The 18,819-nt window shown below is 40.5% G+C and overlaps 1 protein-coding gene across 5 annotated transcripts in view; it reads right to left on the reverse strand.

Moving 5' to 3' along the window:
* The window catches only part of BTRC (beta-transducin repeat containing E3 ubiquitin protein ligase), a 124,019-nt gene that overhangs the window by 29,795 nt on the left and 75,405 nt on the right, over positions 1-18,819 (reverse strand). For all 5 annotated transcript variants that reach the window (XM_037399557.1, XM_037399555.1, XM_037399558.1 and 2 more), the window contains one exon: positions 1,520-1,751. In XM_037399557.1, the coding sequence (XP_037255454.1) occupies positions 1,520-1,751 (232 nt within the window). The remainder of the gene's footprint in view (positions 1-1,519; positions 1,752-18,819) is intronic.

The following is an 18,819-nucleotide window of genomic DNA, read 5'->3' on the forward strand; positions in this document are numbered from 1 at the left end:
ATTAGCTGCTTCCTTGCTAAGTGTGAAAAGACCACTAACAAATAAGGTATGGCTAGGAAACTTTGAATGGCTCTGCAAATATTATAACATTTGCCCAAAAATTTCAGAAAAAGGCTTGTAGGATGAAATTAAGGAAGTGCAGACAAGATGGGCTTGCTTGCTTTGATGGAATTTTGTGGAGAAAGACCTGGAAAAATTGTGTATGCAACTATACGCATACTACCACTTTAAAAGTGGGGGAACCAGTGCACTTTCAAAATACCCTCTCTGTTTTTCTGAAACAGAACAGCTCCACAAGTTATAATGCTGCTCTAAGTACACAAGATTATTGTCATTGGACTACTAAAAACTAACATAAAGCAGGTACTTAGCATAACTAAGATTTTTTTTTAATGCCACAACAGCCATTTGATTATGACCTTAAAAATCCAGTAAGTCTATGTATTTAACTTCATAGCAAAACTCCTGCAGTGCCTTTATGCTTCGCAAAATTCACTATTAAACATGCTTTTTACTGTCTTTTAATCCTAGAAACTTAAATTTCATGTTGAGAAATCCTTTCTGAAGAATGATCAAATGACTGATTGAACAAATTCAGCAGTTCTCCGAAGGTACTCACAGAATATGCCTTTGGCAAGAAAGTCCTCTCTTCAACTAGCTGTTTGAATACCACACCTGTAGTACTTCTTGCTCAGGTCCATCTCAAACTAAGGACCTATGCCATGGGAATGCTAATCTATTAGTTATTTGTCTATCTATCTACAGTGGTATAATCTAATAGTTTGAAAAAAAGACCAAAGAGCCAGGAACTTCTGTCTGGTTCTGAAACTCTACTACTGTATATATGTTATCTCCCACTGTCTCAGTCTTCTCATCTATAAGACAGGGCCAATATAAAACTGCACGTACACTATGTGTGCATTCGGTGAGATACACCCAGTGCCACAACTGAGAACAGCTGGGATAATATTTTCAATGGAAAGCGCTACAGAGGTGCAAAAAAAAGCAATTTCCATCCTTTTTCCATCCTTTCATCTTATGTCCTCCATTCTCTCATATTAGCAATAAACACATAATCAAAGCAATGACTTCAGGAAGGTATTTTACTAGGAAAGACAGACACCAAAAAAAAAAAAAAAAAAAAAAAAAAGCAAAACCTCAGCTGAGCAACCAGAAAGAGCAGTAATTTTAATTTTAAAAACTTTTGTTATTTATGAGTCATTATGGGTACAACTACCTGCCCTGTGGCTTGCAATGACTAGACTTACAATACGTATAGGAGCTATCACTTACTCCTAGCCAAACCATGATGGTAGTAGATCATGCCTTGAGAGACGGTAGGAATACAAAGTAAAACATTGCCACGTTTCACACCAGTATAGAGCATTCCATTCAAAAGCTATTAGCTGTTTTTGCAAACTGACCCTAAGAAGAGACCTCTCCAGCAGGGTAGGCCAGAGTGGAATAGTTTTCTGAAAGACAAGATGGAGAAGCAAGCTCCTTCTGCCTGCAGAAATACCTGGCAGTGCAGTGATGAAGTCCCGCTGTAACATAGGTTTGAGGTATGAGTTTATATGTCCGTGCTGGTAGTGACACATCTGGGAGATGAGGTGCTCCACAAACTCCACCTGGTCAGACTCAGACCACTGTTCAAAATACTTGACGCAGAGTTCCTTCTCCTTCTCATAGCTTGCAGACAGTTTCCTTTGCTTGGGCACAATCATACTGGAAGTGCCATTGGCAAGTTTTGTCTGTAAACAGGAAGGAGAAAAACATCCCAGATCACATATGTGAAAAGAAGCTGAAGTGGTTGTACAATTTTTTTAGGGGGAAGAAAATAGAAGGAAAAAAGCACTCTGATACGTAAAGTTGGCTGAGACCACATATCGCATTTGGTGCTGTCAATTGGAGCACTGGCACCGCGAGCTGTAACCCCTGCAGGACAATGCACTGGCTCATGCCAAAGCTGTACACAAAGGACTCTGGTTCAATGGGAAACCCTGAGTGGCAATTTAACAAACACAATTTTATTTACATTGTGCACACAGTAAAATTCATTTGTATTCCTAGTCTACAGTTACCAGTTACTTCCATGCACCGATAGAAAACAGCATTTGTATTCTGGTTTTATTGCTAAAGAATGGACTGCTGTTAAAATTCATAGGGAATGCATGAAATGGATGAGAAAAAAATTGATAGTACTTTTTCTGAGTATAAAATCATACCTTGAGAGCAAAGCCAGCTAAAACACACCCTGATATTTGGTACATACTTCTTTCACAGAAAAGATTTTCAACTTTCTGAGCACTGTTAATATCTTGTCAGAAAGACTCAGCTCAAAGAAAAGTTTCAAGGAAAAGCAAAACATTGACATTTCAATTTACTACTTGATAGCAAGATAAAATTTCTGTTTTCTAAATGATTTAACAGGAAGAAAAGTGCACATTTTGCATTGCAAGGATATCTTTAGTCCAAGTAAAATTAACTCTGTGGGAAATTATTTTTTCCTATACTGGTCAAACAGTTTCTATTAAATGCTGAAAACACGTGACTATCTCTCTTTCATTCCAATGGTTTAACACCAGACAATAGCATAATAACATTCAATAATTATTACATCCTTTTTATTTACAAAATACATTTAGAGGTTTTCTAAAACTTATAAAATCATTCAAACCAAATTACAGATATCAGAATATATAGAACATTGATGGAGGGATGCTATATTTACGTTCTATGATGATAATTCCAGGCATCAACCTCACCAGGAGACTTTATTAACTTTAAGGGGTAAGGGGTGAAGTAGTACCTAAATCTCTCTGCAAAGATATCTAATTATCTAAAAGAAATGCATGAATTAACTGATTTTACAGGAAAAGGAAAACCACAAAAGACTTTTTTCAGGAAGTGCCAAAAGAGTGGGTTATTTAGAGACCACAAAATCTAGTTACCAAAACTGGGTTTGGAATGCAGGAATTTCTCAGGAGTAAATAATTCCTGTACTTCAATACTCCTCCAACCCTGACAGCAATCCTGACTTTGGAACCCCAAAAATCTTATGATTTTAAAATCTACCCAACTAGTCACTATGTACATTTCATTTTCTAGAGAAAATCCACCTAAATATTCTTTTCAGCATTTCCAGCAGAGCTGCACAGACTTTCCTCTGGTAGAAAAAGCCAGTAATTAGCTGTGATTTTTAACAAGCACTTTCTTCTATTTCTGAATTACGGTTTGACTTTTGAGAGTTCATCAGAACATGGAGATCACACCTTCGGTGCTCATTTCTGCAGCTCAGTGTTTTCAACTTTACTTTTATCCCCACTCCTCCCTGCGAATTTCTGTGGTCAGTAAGATCACGCAAGACAAGGGCTATGGCTGAGCTACACTTTCACTAGTCATCACATTGACAGCACTGACTGCAAGGGGGTCACAGAACCAGTGCTGGGCAGCCGAAAAGAAATACTCTCTCTTGGGCCAACTTTTTAGATACAGAAATCTCTAAAGGGACTGTGGGCATGAAGTCCTATGTGTGAAAGGCTGGACTTTTCCTAGCAACATCCACAGCAGGCAACAGCCTGGCAAAAAATTATTACGAATGGACTGTACTGAACATTGGTCTTAAGGGATTCCGGTCATTTTTGCTGCAGTTAAGCTGCCTACAAAACAGACACCCCTGTAAAAATGCTGGATTAAGACAGCAGAGAGATGCTGTATTCTACAAGCTTGAACTCATTTCATTTCTCATTTCTTTGCTGTGCATCTCACAACAGGCTGTCTCTACAAAGCATTTTTTGAAAACCTATACCTCTGCCTTTTAATTTGAGAGACCATGAAATCTGACTCGTGCTGAGCTGGAGTGGGGCAGACAGCTGATGTGCAAAGACCACAAAAGGGGCAACTCCTTTCATGGGGTGGTACCACGTTCTGGCTTTTCCTTGACTCCTGAGCACCCTTCTCCCAGCAGCCTTCAGCTCCCCATTACCTCTAAAACATCGGTTTGGGGTATCAAACAGAAGTTGCAACATCTGCAAAATCAAGTTACAGCTTATGTGCCTACAGATAGATGGCTTAGATGGGATAAAACAACCCATTCTGCCTGGATCCCAAGTGAATACAGGCCTCTTGGGTGGGAATTGTAAGTAAATTACAGAGTCCATTGACCAACACTTCTAAGAGCTCTAGAAGTCAAACTCCAGGTTTATATAGTGGTTCTGCTAAGAAAAGCACTATACATGTTACAGTGTTTATGTCCGGATTAGCAGGCAGGGGAACACTATTTCTCAGGTTCACGCATTACTTTAGCTGCATTCTGACAATGTCAACTTGAGACCTGGTATGCACCCTTGCCTGCTCTATCTTCCCACCAAAAGGAGTGAGGACAAGCCCAGAGGTAGCTATGGTGTGCCCAGCAGGTCCTGTGGTCTACATAAGCAGGGGACCAGGAGGACAGGGCAAGCCACAAACCCGTCAGTTCTGCAGAGTAGAGACAGGCAAACTCACAGGGCTCCCAAATCACTATACATACTCACATGCCTCTGCCAGAACACCTGCAGCTATGCAGTTTAGAATACAATTCCAGAATTTCAATCTGAAGATTCCTGAAAATCCACTGGAAGTTCAGTGAAAAAGACCTCTTATTAAAAAAAAAAAAAAGCAACACCAAAACAACAACATTAAGAATCTGTATTATTAAAGCACCGGGGGGAGGGCAGTTACTATCAGTAAGAGAATTGATTTGGCTTCCTGAGAAACCCTGATGACTCAACCATTCTGATCAACTGCCTCAAGTTCACGACAAACCACCTCAGAACAGTAAAAGCAACTATTTCCTAGGGCTCACCACCATCTACAGCCTCTTCCCTATCCTCGTACAACAACCAGGCCTCACGTGAAAAAGAAAAAAACTGTCCCACACGCCATCCACAGTGCTAGGATAAATATCCATCCAAATTCACTGTATACAGTCATGCTTTTTATAAGTTTCACCTCCAAAAATGGCAAAGAAGATATAAGCACTGGTAGCCCATCACCTGGGAGGAAGTTTGGGTATAACAGAGCAAACTACTAACTCAGCACAGATAAAGCTTTTCTGACTCCCTTTTGACAACCCCCTGTAAGCAAGGGCTGAGAGGTGCCCCAGCTGGCTCTAGGCACAGCTACTCATCTGCAGGAACAGTAGAGGTGTTCTCCTACAACAGCGTGCCTGAGCGAGTAAGCTGTGCCAGGAAACCCAGGGGATTGAGTGCCTCAGGTTGGTACTAGCTCAGGGATCTACGTACTATGCTCCACTGCAGACCATAATTACAAGACCATTTCTCCAAATGGCTACATTTAACACAAAGCACATTTGTATGCCCAGTGAAGTAGAAGAGGACTAATATATGAAAGGACTTTAATCTAAATAATGGCTTGCAACTATAGGAAGGTGCAATATTTCAACGCAGATAAATAAAGCCTGGATAAATCTACTGCTCTGCATGTAAAACAAAACAGCCATGGTATATAAGAGCTGTAACCTATATATAACAACAAAGGCTACTTTTGGTTTTGTTCAGTACAGGGGACCAAGGAGCCTCATAAAGCACAGAAAAAACAAACACAAGCACAGTTTTCTGATTCTAGCACAGGTATAGTGTTTCCCCAACCATGTGAGTGGTCACAGCTTCTACATACTTTTAAAAAAAACCACCATGTCCTCTAATCATTGCAGAGGACTTTGTTAAGGCACTTCCTACAGGGTGGATGAATTCAGGTTGTATGTTTCTTATGGTAAGAAGACATCTCTTGAAGTCAAAGGAAAAGAGAACCTGTCTCCCAGAATACTGAGAATGGCTTAAATGATCCCAGCAAGGTTTGGGACCTTCTGAACCTTCAAGACATCTTCATGCTGAAGCTCTGAAAAGACTTAGAGCTTAGACCACCACTGCAAATTTCTCAGTTTTTCTCTAGACAAAAGGAAGGGACTTCCCTTCAATCTTGCAGCACCAGCAGGTCATACTGAGCTTCTTTCCTCCTTCACAGACTCACTGGGACTTCAGGCTCTTACACAGAGAGACGTCTCCTACTGCTTATCTGCAACAACAGCATTTCACCTCCAACTGCTTGTGCCACCAGTTGTAGTTGAGTCACTGATCTAGACAGAGCCACCTTAACAGGAATTTTGGATGGGTCTTAGTGAAGGGGAGGAAAAAAGAGGACATAATGTTTAATTATAAGAAATGATTGAAATAGGCACAGACATACCCCGGGTGCCTCTGCACTGCAGCAAGCTCTAAACTTGTTATCGTTAATGGTTTAAATTTCACTGTGCTAATCATTTCAGGACACAAGCCTTTCTTGATAATCTAATGAATTATTCCAACATCCTTCAGCAAAAAAAATCCTTCATGACAGCACTAATTACAAGACGTTTTCCCAGTGCTTATGTAAAATATGACAGAGCAGCAGCTTAGGGAATTGCAGAAAACTGCTTCTAATTTCCACTGAGAAACTGACAAACACCTCTCTTTCATCTCTCCCAGCTCTCAAGTAAGATTTAACTTTCTCATTTAGTTAATTACCGAGTGAGGATCATCATTTTCCCGGATCGGAGCGGCACAGAGCCTTTATCGTGTTAACTTGTGAACTTGATCGATGGCTGCTGCTAAAACTTAATAACTTCACCCCCTGGCAAATTGTAAGATAAATATAATAGGAGAAACTCTGACAGTAAAAACCTGCCAGAAATGAGCGCTGTGTTTATGTTTCTTTGCAGGCAGCAAAAAAACAACCGACAGCTTATTACTGGGTGCGTGTTACTTATATTTAAAAGACTCCAGGCAGTTAACTTTCTGCGTACTGTTCAAACTTTACTCACAAGATAAAAGACACTGGGGGAAAAAAACAAGCAATGGGATGACAAAGAAAGGAACCATGGAGGTGTATGTCCAGAGTAGGGGCAAGATGGGAACTTCACAATGAAAGCAAAGCCACATTTGTCTCTGTATCTTGAATATTCTTCAAGATTAATCACACTAAGAATAAACACAACAGTGAATCCAGACATGAAACTAGTTTCAGCAGCAGCACAAAGCTCAGGAATTTTGGAACATGTTAGAAGCTGTGTGGGAAAAGTAGAGGGATTAAGAAAGTACCAATGTGGCAACAAGATGACTCGGTCTGATGCCTGTAAAGCTGCTCTTAGCCAGAGAACCTCAGCATGGTTGGCTTTTCCAAAGCTACTTGTGTGGCCATGAAACTGCTACAGCCCATGATGCAGTATCAACCACTCAATACCACTCCAATGCAGCAATGTTAACAAAAATGGTGAAACGGAGCTGAGAATGTATGCCAGGCCTCCATGCTAAAGGGCAGAGCTAGTTATTTGAGATTCCTATTGAAAGGGTGTTGTCTGCATGGCCTAAAGGCAGCAGCAGCGTAATTAAGAGGATACAGGTTCAATTTCTATGGCTGTGCTTCCTCTTTTTTAGGCTTGTAATTACCAAATGCTGCAGAACGGATTCCCAGACTGCCAAGGCTAAGTAAAGAGGAAATAAGTCCTTTGCAGCTCGTTACTGGCAGCTTCCTATTAAAGATATCCTTTGCTTTGAGAACTGGGGGGTGGCAAGGGGGTGTTTCATCATGAAGAGCAGGATCTCCTGAGCCTAGCACCTGAAACACATGAGTAGGGTAGTCAGCTCCTCATTTTTCTCATTTGCAGGATGAACCTGTTTTTCCAGTGTTTGACTTGACAGCAAGGCTACAATGCTAGGTCATTAAACAACTCACTCCATTTACTTTTATTTTAAAAGCTCAGTTTAGAATCTACCCATTTCTGTCCGCCTCCATCTCACATAACAGTCTCTGTGAGGTTAACCATGGGTTTAGCACATATATGGACTTACTCGCTCAGTACTGAATTAGTTTCCACGCTGGAAAGCTCACTGAAACATTCTGAAAAACGAATGTAACCCAGAAGCAGATGATCATCAATCACATCTGAGAGTCAAAAAGAAAGCACCATGAAAGAAACCACAGCATCTTTACTATTTATTTTCAAGAGAAAATTCAAAACACACGCTCAATCTGAAATTAACAGTCTCCTGGAATTTTGACTGTCTGGGGCTTTTAGCTGCTTGTCCACATTTGGCTTCTAATCACCTGCAGAAAAACTTTGATAAGAAAGGATACATCTAGATGAAAGATCAGTGAAATTATGCTGGACACAGCAGCCCAACCTGCTGCACTTTCTGAAATCCTGGAGGGCCAATAGTTTTCAGAGGTACCATTCTAAGTACTATGGTGACAGCCTGGAGGGCAAGTGGCTAAGGATATTACCTCAGACACAGAAGAAAGGGAGAAGGCTGGTTTGGTTTAGGGACACAGAAAGCTGCAGACACCAGAGAAGTAATGTGCGGAGTCTCACCAGGGACTGGGGAGCCAGGGCTGAGCCATGGGCACCTGCACAGCAGCTACACAAAGAGCAGCAGTAATACCTTTGCTGGAGAAGATGCTCCCCTCCCACACTGCTACACAGTAAACAGCAACAGGGAGAGGAGATTAAAAAACTATTCTTTTAAGCTAATACTTAATGTTTCAGACAGACTAATAAAGTTTAATTGTCTGGAATCTTGTAGCTCTTACTGTAAACTTTCCTTTGATATAGGTCTCCCATCTAGATTTTAAGTATCGGCAAAAGCCTCCAAAATAAAATTTCTCTGATGCCAGCAGTGGATGTGAACTGGGAGTCCCTCTCCTCCTCCTCCCTTATCTCCAAGTTGTCTTTGCAAATAACAAGCAGTGATGAGAAATCTGCTTGCATCAGCACAGCACTGGCATATGTTACTTTCCCAAACTACGATCCCTGACCAAATGCCTATCTAGACATACGGGGGGGAGGGCAGACGCCATCACTCTTAAAGAGCCAGATTTCAGAGCACACCTTTTATTAGCTGTAAAGTGATCATACACAAATTTCCGAGCAGATCCTCCAGTAACAATAAATCACTTCCAGTGGAAGTCACCAAAGGATATGCTTTCTTCCTTGGTATGGCTACCAGAACCAGAGTTGAACTGCTGGGACCATTACATGTTATTACTGTTAATGGAGAAGGACTATGCACATTATCACTTGGAGAACCAGCCTACTAAAGTCATCGGGTAATGGCCAATAGCAGCAAAGGGCTCATTTATAGCAGGCAAAGGCACAAGGTATGCTCTAAGCAGCAGTTTCATAGTTTTCTGGAACAGTTGCTTCTGTTTTTAAAACGCCCAAGCATGATCTACTGCGTGACTGAAGTTACTCTTTACAGGTGTTATTGTTGATTTTCTTTTTGCTCCAAGTACTCCCTTAATTCAGAGAGAAAAGCACCCAGGAACAGGTAGGTGGACTTGAGTGATCCAAAACATGGCTGAACAGTGAAAACTATATTACAGGGAACAACACCTAAGTAGAAGGGAAGAATGACCCAAAAGACTTGTTAGCTGCTTTCAATAAACTACTGTGATTTTCAAAACACTGTGATTCTATATATGTAAAGTTTTTTCATCAAGAAACACAAGCCCTCCAAGATAGTTTACCCAGTATTATTTTCCATATGTTTCCTCCTTGGAGATGCATTTTGCCACCAACATCAAAGAAGGCACAAGCACACCAAACTACCTGGCAAAGGCAAAGCGATCAATTCAGAACTGGAGGTCATGAAGACACATGCTGGAGATCATACACCATTTCCCAGCTGCAGGAGTTCAACATATTTCCAGGTGTACTGGAGAGACGCAACAAGCAAAAATGCAGCAGCATTCTGAAGAACCGCAAGAATCACGTACATGCTTTGCTCCCACTGCAAATGTACTCCTTAGATCTGCTGGCAGAGTTGGCTACATGAGCACTCCCTAACCTGTTTCAGTCAAAATAAGCTTGTTAGCAAAGACCTGCTATTTAAACTGTCTACGCTAAAACACCTCATCTTAACTGAAAGCGGGTTTACAGTTTTGCTGACAGATCCTGGAGGGCAGCAACCTGCAGCAGCCAGATGAAGGCTGAGTGGTATTCTTTTCCACCAGTACAGCTAGATCTAGAAGAGGACAACTCAGCAGCTCACACTGGCTGATACCAATACTACTGCTGTTAGCGGATACCACAGAGGCAGCTGTGAGAGGAAAAGTTTATTAAATACTCCTGCACAGTGTCAGGTCAAAGCTGGTCAGTGGGCTGCAGCCAAAATCTTGACAGATTTTGCCTTGTAGCCTCCTTTAACCTCTAGAAGATTATCCCGTAAGTCTCACTCACTAATGAGCACTGTCTTCTCGAGATGAGCTGTTCTGCTAACCTGGCAGTCAAACACTACCTTGGTGGCAAACTGGGCTGATTCCCACGGAGGACCGCTAGGATTGCTAGGGGAGCTGTATGCATTTGGCCTGGAGAAGACTGGGGGCTCTCCACTAGCCTTCCACTACCTAAAGGGGTGTTACAGAGGAAAGTGAGACAGAGTCTTCTCAGAAAAGCATCACAACAGGAAGAGGGACAACAGGCACAAGCTGTAGCAAGCAAAATCCAGGTCACTAAGAGGGAGATTTTCAAAATACAATTGGACAAAGTTCCGAGCAAAATGAGCTGGTTGTGGAAGTAATCCTCGTTTGAACAGGCAGCTGGATTGCAGATCTCCAGAAGTCCCATTCTAACTTAAAATTTTCTATGACTTAAAGATTGTGTTCGTCCATTCTTTGCACTGGCATCTGGCAAGAGATTCATGACCTGAGCAACAGACTCCAAAAATACAAGCTAAGGACATTCTCTAATGAACTCTGTATCTTCAGAAATTTCATTAGGTTGGGTTAGGCCAAACACTGTTGGTAAGTGATGTTGATAAGTGATAAGTGGTAAGTTGATAAGATATATGACAGAAGGCAAGAACTTGCACCCTTCACAACAAGTGATCAGCTCTGACCATAACAGCACTTCAGGAAGGCATATTCAGTTTCACAGCTAAGCAGACTTTGTCCCTATCAGCTGATACTCAAACTGCACAATTCAGAAGCCCAAGTCACAGACTATCACAATAGGGATTCCTCCCTGACTCAGTGCTTAGCCACCAGTAATCTTCCAGAAAAAAACCCTCCAACTAAAAGAAGGAGGGAGCCTTCCAGTGTTCTACTCCCTATGGTAGACTCAAACTGGAATTGTTTAAATATAAGCAACATAAAAACCCCAGTAAATTGTGGCAGAACAGGTCCTTCAACATACTGCATTTTCCACATAATATTCTTTCACTATAAGGTATGATTCTACTATTCCTTTTAATGAGACTAATAAACAGTGAAAATAGCATCAATCTACCTGCATTTCCCTTTCTGTAAATACAGGGTAAGTTTTCCTTTCTTCTTTTCATCCCACTTCTGAGAGTTACTTTCCTGTCATATCAAGAATGTTATCAGTGTGGAGCATACAACGTGAGAAATTTCTTCAATCCTCATGCACTGATGCATCCCATTGTAAATCTATCTAACAAAAACCAACCCTTTCTTTAATTTCTACTATAATTGGCTAAACATCTAAGAACAAATTACATGCTGAGTAAAGTAGCTTCTCCTTACAACAGTTTAAAATATATTCTCTTTTAAATATCAGTAGGTCTTCTAATGCGAAAATTGTCCTCCTTTGTGAAAGGAAGGGAATATTAGACTTTAACATTGCATGCTATTTAATAATAAACACCTCTGCAATACCTCTCACTTGTTTCCTTTATTTTCAGTCAGCTCACAATAGCCTGTATCAAGTCTAGTGTTAGTATACTCAAAACCACACTATTTGCATCTTCTCATCTAAGAAGAACAATATGGGATCATGCCTGGAAAAAAAATACGCAACCTCTGATACAAAACAAAATTAAACATTAAGAGAATTCAATGTTTCCTACCACAGACCAAACGAACAGATGCACCATTCATAGCCTGTGCCTTTGATCAAGGGGTTAGAGCTCCCTCTAGCACTCTCGAAACAGAAGAGCCATAGATGCTAAGCTGTGACTATCTGGTCTCATCCAAAGCAGTCTTGGGTAGGGTTGTCCGTAATTTTTATTTGATTTACTTCTTGCTGTCACATGAATAATTAAGAATACATCCACTAGTCTATCTGAAATTCAGGAGAACCAAGTGTCAGGAGAAATTCACTCTATAACTGAATAAAAATACTCAGATTGCTATAATTAACTGATCTCTATTTTAAAATGTAATTTAGGACCAGCTGAAGGATTATCATGTCATCTGTGTGTACAACGTGAAATGTAGCAAGAAACAAAATGAAAAAGTTGTTGAAAATTTTCAGTTTTCACAGCATAAAGAAGTCTTGCCATCTCACCCTCCCTTGCAGCTGACAAACATCCCAAAGCAGCTGACAGGCCGCCTGCAGTTGTGAATTACGTGTTTCTATTTCACCATCAAATATTGAGTAACGCCACTTAAGTAAAACTCAAAAGGTGTAACTCTGCTGAGTTCTGCACAACGCTGAAGACAGAGAAACATCTCGTAACAGAAACAGTGTCAGCCCTTTTCAATCATAGGTTATTATTTATTAATTCTTGATAAACTGAAAGCTGGCAGTACAATGTAAATATGAGAAAGGAAAATGGGAGACAAGTCTTTTGAGTTTTACTTCTAACTCTCCCACTGCCTTCTTGCACTGCCATAGGCAAGTCACTCCATTTCATGAGTCTATCAGTTAAACAGATGTATCCTAACAGACTTAACACAGCTCAATGTAAGCGACAAAACACAGCTCAATGCTGAGAACATCTTTGGAGGCCTCTGCATGAAAGGTGTTTGGTGAAGGCAATGCTACCAGGTGACATTGCACCACGCTCTACACAAGTGCAAACTTCCCCTCAAGTGCCAGTGAACAAATTTGTGACTTAAAAATGAAACAAAACAGACTCATTAAAAAGGCATGGCCTCGACTTCACCAATTAGAAAAAATGCAGCTGTACTAATTGTTTCAGCAGCCTTTCAAAGCAGAATCAAAAGTTGAGTGTGTTAAGAAAAAATCCCACCTTGAGTTTTCTCAGACTGAGACACCGCATCCAGGTACCACTCCTACAATCAATACAAACATGGAAACAACTCACACACCCCTGAAGGTAAGTGCCCTAGGGAGGGTGTGCTTCAGTTCAGTTCCTTTACACATCGAATCAATTTCAACATGTAACCACCAGGGGACTTCTGAACATTGCTTGGGTTTAGAAGTTTGCAATGTTAATGTCAGTATGTGACAGATGAGGAAATACAATAGGATGTGTTAGGCTATCCACAGCTACGTTTTTACGTCTATGACAAGTCCAGTAAGAAAGACCAGAAGTAACTAGACCCAAGTAGATGACAGAAGCACCTGACAAAAACTTCCCAGCATCGCCCGCCGGTGTCCCTCAGTCCCAGCTGACAGCTGTCCTTGACATTCTGAGCCCGAACTCCGTACACAGTCCTGCTGCTGCACCCAAATCCTGAAACACAGACCTTCCCTCCCACGGTACTGATGGCATACAAAGTCCTTCCTTTTATCCCCTTAAGAGGACCTGGAGAAAAGCACTGGCAGTAATTTCTTTCTCCCCACACCTCTCGCATGTGGCAGGAGAGGATTACAGTCCGATACCTGACCTGTCCAGCAACAGCCAAAGGACATCTGAAGTGAAAGCGAGACCTCTGCAGTTGTGGATCGGTTAGTGATGCTGGCAGCCCTCAGCTGCATGCCTCTCTGGGCTGACCCTGCAGCCCACCTGTTCTTGCCTGCACCTTCACATCACCCTGGCTTGCATCCGAACCAGAGACAGGTAAGAGAGACGTTGTACTGACTGAACTGCAGTAAGACACGGCATCAGCAGCACTTCCCCACACACACATACCCAAGTGCTGAAAATTCTGAGATTTCTGATCACTTCTGTATACCAGAAGCAGCGTATCTCTCATCTTCGTTTAGGAAACAGTTTGCAACCACTGCTCTTGTGCCTTTGTTATTTCTGGACTGTGTAACTTAATGAGATCCTTTGTGCTACCATAGGAGATCAAGGGAGGCAGTAGCTAGTGCCAAATGTAGCCTTTATCATGCAAACATACTTCAAGTCTTGGCTTCACTTCTGGTGCAGTGGAAGACTCTGTAAACAGACGTTCTGTGTAAGTAAAACCCGAGAGAAGCAGGTACCTAGCAGCAGAGGTTAACCAGCAATCATGAATTCAACATTGACCCTGCTCTGAGCAAAAGGTTGGACATCCTAAGGTCTCTTCCAACCTAAGTGACTCTGTTTCTAACCTTATAGTCAAAGCTCTTCTACACTTCCCAGGCTTTTGGAGAGAAAAGGAATTTAGATTTTGACTGAAGCTAAGTTATAGTTGTCTGATGTTGAATGTACTTCATTTATTACAAGCAAAATCTGAACCTCTTTTTAAAAAAAATGCTCTGGGCTTCACAAGCCTTTGCTATTGTATCATTCAAGCCTTTGCTATTGCATCGTTCATTCTTTGTAGCAACTGAATACCAGGTTCTTCAACAAAAGGTAAGTTCTTCAAAAAGCAGATACACCTGCCCTCTGGCTTTGCAAGTTGAGAGCATGCAGTATTCAAGGGACCTGTCTGGACATCCAATCTTGACTTTCAATTCCATCCCTCCAACTATCTAAGATTTTTCAAAAATTGCTCATTTTGTTATGCTGCTTGTGTTCTCTAAGAACTGCAGCTAATTCTCTCCACAGATTATTAAATTCCAAACTTACCTTCACTTATGACCTGAACCAGTTTAAAACCTGAGGTCTCAAACAATGAATTAATTGACCGCAATGCCTAATAATCTACAAACTTCTACATGAAATCTAAAAATACTCCCAGCATTACACTCCACCTCTGAACTGTCCAGGATTACAAATTATGATCCAGAACATGGCTGACTATCTAAATTAACATGGCAGGAGAACAACCTGATTCAACTCTGTAGTTCAACCAATTCTGCAAAATCCAGTGACTTGAAAGAAAACAACACATGCACATAAGTGGCATTAATTAAGCAACATTTTTATTACCTACAATCAAAGACTTATAAGGAAGGTTTATTTGTCAGAAAGAGGGCTTTCTTTGCTGAGAAATTACAAGTCTTACTTAATTAACAATCTAATTTTTTTGTAGTATAGTTGTTAACTTAAGTATTTTTCACTTTTATTTTCTTCTAAATGAATGTTAGTCTAAGCACACAAGCTACTGTTTAAATTGACAGAAGTGGGGTCAGAACAAACAATGGTGAAATATTTTAATCGTCATGTATTTTAACTAAATCCTCAGTTTGTGGTCACTTGTTAGAAGGGTTTAATTTTGTGCTGACAAGCCTCAGGAGGATCTCAGACTTTATGGATAGGAGAAGACAGCTAAATCTGAACCTATGCACACGATCAGGACAAACCTATCATATTCAGCGCATCATGGAAGCACGTTTGCCTGTTGGACACAGGACCCAAACAGCCTGGCTCCATACAGTGCCTTCTTCATTCCCTAATTTCAAACTACTCTATGAGCTGAGCAGGTAAGGACTACTTGCCTGTGAAGATTCTATTACGGTAAAATAAGTAATTGCAGCTATTTTGAATACCATTTTCAGGTCTGTGAGGGCAACTACCTCATTGCTTATTTTTAATTTTTCTCTACAATACGGTTCAGCAACGTATACAGTCAGTACTGCTATTTGTCTCCAAGCTGCAGCCTCAACAAAGCCGTCAGTCACATGCAACAAGGGACTACCTGCCTTCTTGAAGTTATCTTAGATATGAGCTTCCACAGGCAAACTAATTCAATCTGTTTTTGTAAATTACAGATTGTGTTAAATATACATGAAGGAAAATATGGAACAGATTCTTTTACTGCACAACATGAGTTATTTCCCATTCTAGGTTCCCTCTAAGAAAACTCAAAATCTTAAAATCTGCCAATTAGTGGCAGTGACTACTGGTAAGACCTAATCCAGTCAAGCAGTAGTATTCACTGTGTACTGCAAAGTGCAGAACAACATTCCAAAAGAATGAAGGGACCAAGATACCTGACAATAAGGAGGAGGAACATGCAGTCATTTGCCCAAGCGTCCTTCTCCTTTCAGAAGAAACGCAGTTTTAACTGCTTTAATGTGACAGTTAAGCCATAAGCTTTGCATCAGCCAGAAGAATTAGATCTTTACATGTATATGAGACTTAATAGCTGCAGTACAGTTTAGGACAACAATTTGACAATTTCTGTGTAAGAGACAGCAATCTGAAAAATAAACATAAATAAATCCCTCCTAGAAAACAAACTCCTCAACCACAAATGCTCAAACATCTTCACTGTTTCTCTTTCCTCATTTCTTAAATTAAGCCACTCCCCAAGGACCATTCAATTATCGTAATAAAATAAAGAGGGTATGACTGGTTTCTAAAAATACACGGGGATAAACACCAGAACAGGAAGAACAACTATTAAAACAAAATAAATAAACAAGCCAAAGAACCAGTGGTACAATCCCTCCATGAACAAGCTGGCTTGGAAACTCAAGAGAGGATTTCCAGTCGTGAGAACAATTGGGTTCTGAAATCATCATCTGATGTAAACAGAATGGAAAATAGACCTCAGACCAAGTTTTAACTGGTTGTAAAATGGAACTCAGTAAGTTCACTAAAGGGACAAAGTAGTTGTCTGCAAGACAAGAGGCTGGAACCAGTGACCTGCAAGGTCCCAGAAGGTAGAACGACACAGACCAGTCAATATCCTGTTCTGCAAGAGAACATTTGTCACCCATAGCTCAGAGTATACCTGAGAAGGCACAGATGCAAACTTGTTGACTGGTAACTGAGCAAACTGACTTTCAATGAGTAGAGAACATTGATGGACTGTAGGTTCCACTCTGTTAAATACACAAAGGTAGGGCTTCATTCCTCTATCACGAATGATGAGCGACTCCTTCACCCACAAAAAGAGCCATCAATTTTCAGCCTGGCATGTGTCCAATGAGCTTGAGCACACACACAATTTATGAAATGTACAACCTACACCTTTCCACTAGGTGAACTGCTGAGTTGCACATGACACAAGAAACACTCTTCTGGTATGGTTTTACCCATCTATCTCAGCTCCAGCAGGTTCATAGGTAGCTTCAGGCTGCCATGACGATATATTCACTGTGTCTGTAGTTGGTTCAACACCATACCTCTCACAGACTCTGATGTAATTGTAACAAACGTAATACACGCGAACAGATAATCTCTTTTCATACCTTCACTGCCTCCAGGTAAACTCTCATAGAATCTCTGGAAAATCTCTAAGCTGTTAATTCACGAGATGTCTGGATGTTAGTAACGTTAGAGTCTAAGTGACCTCAGAGTCCCTGATATGGAGATATTTTGGCTGGAAAAGTTACCTTGAAGTCACTTACCACTGACTGGGAAGATTAGGCTGTGACCTGCTGGGCAGTCAGCTGTTGCAACTATGAACTCAAGCGTCTCCAGGGCCAATTGTCTACTGTCTCCATAATTAGAAGAAAAGATAGCCGATTTCAACATTGTTGCTGTCTTCTGCTAGCATCTACCTTTAACTGACCAGTTATCTGGGTATAGGTTGTAATGGATATCTGCCATTCTTGGGACTGTGAAGACCAAAAACTCAAGACAGGCACCAGCTGCAGCCCAGTACGGCTCCAAATCAATTCTTATGACCAGCAGGATCAAAACTTGTCCTGCCAGTCAACAGTGACCTACTTCAAGAGCCAGAATGATGGAAGCAAGTGTCTGACCTCCACACAGACTGTTTATGTTGAATCACTTGAGGTCCCCACATAAAATGAAGAGTTCCGTAGTTCAGTATCAGGAAACTCTGAAAGTACATGTGTCTCCACCTGACAACAGGATCTGAAGCCTGTTGATCTAGTCTTTCATATTTAGAAGGGATTCTAAGTGTTAGTACTTGATCCAAAGAAGTTGCTATGGTGACAAATGGTCAGAAATGAAAGTAAAGACAATTAGATATTTGGAAGTAAACTGAGGGTAAGACATCAAGTTCTCAATGAGAACTGTTTTAGTCTATTAAACATTATTGTAGGAGATGAGACTGCAGATTCAACAGCGCTCCTTGCATTTCCCAGCTGGTAACTTATCTATGCAACCTATAAATTCACATTTCTCTAACCTTACCTTTGTAGGAACTACAAGATGTATTTTAGGGACTAGTACTTTAATATATCTATTGATTTCATTAGTACAGCTAAGGTTTTATAGTATCTTTAAAGACAAATCACATTCTGTAATAGTTCATAAATAACTGTTTAGCTATTAAAACCTTAATAGGTAAACTTACAAAATTATTTGTCTTTAAATAAATGTTCTCCTTGTGTTTTTATATTATTAAAAAAAATTTAAGGTACTTACATTTTACAGATCAGATACCATGTTTCATTACTTGAGAAACAAAGTTACCATGTATCACATGTTGACTCATACTATGTATGAAAAGGGTACAATTAAAGTCAAGTGAAAACTTCTGAATCTTCCAACTTTCAAAGTGTTTCACCTATAAAAAGATCCTACTGTAATTTTCAAGCAAGGAAGTATTTCTGGGGAATAGTAATACTGATTATACAGCTGGAAAAACCACACAAAACCTTCAGATATATACTTACAATTACTTTTTCAAACACACAAAAACATCTTCTGAGTTAAATTTCGTCTGAAAAATGTGACCCAGTTTAACCTGGGGCGGGGGGGGAGGGGAGAGATTTTAAAGAAAATATTGCTGACGTTCTGTCAACAGCTAGTAGAGATGTTGCTAGCCCTTAAAGACCAAAGACAG

Source organism: Falco rusticolus, chromosome 9 (genome assembly GCF_015220075.1).
Source record: "Falco rusticolus isolate bFalRus1 chromosome 9, bFalRus1.pri, whole genome shotgun sequence".
Classification (NCBI taxonomy): Eukaryota; Metazoa; Chordata; class Aves; order Falconiformes; family Falconidae; genus Falco; species Falco rusticolus.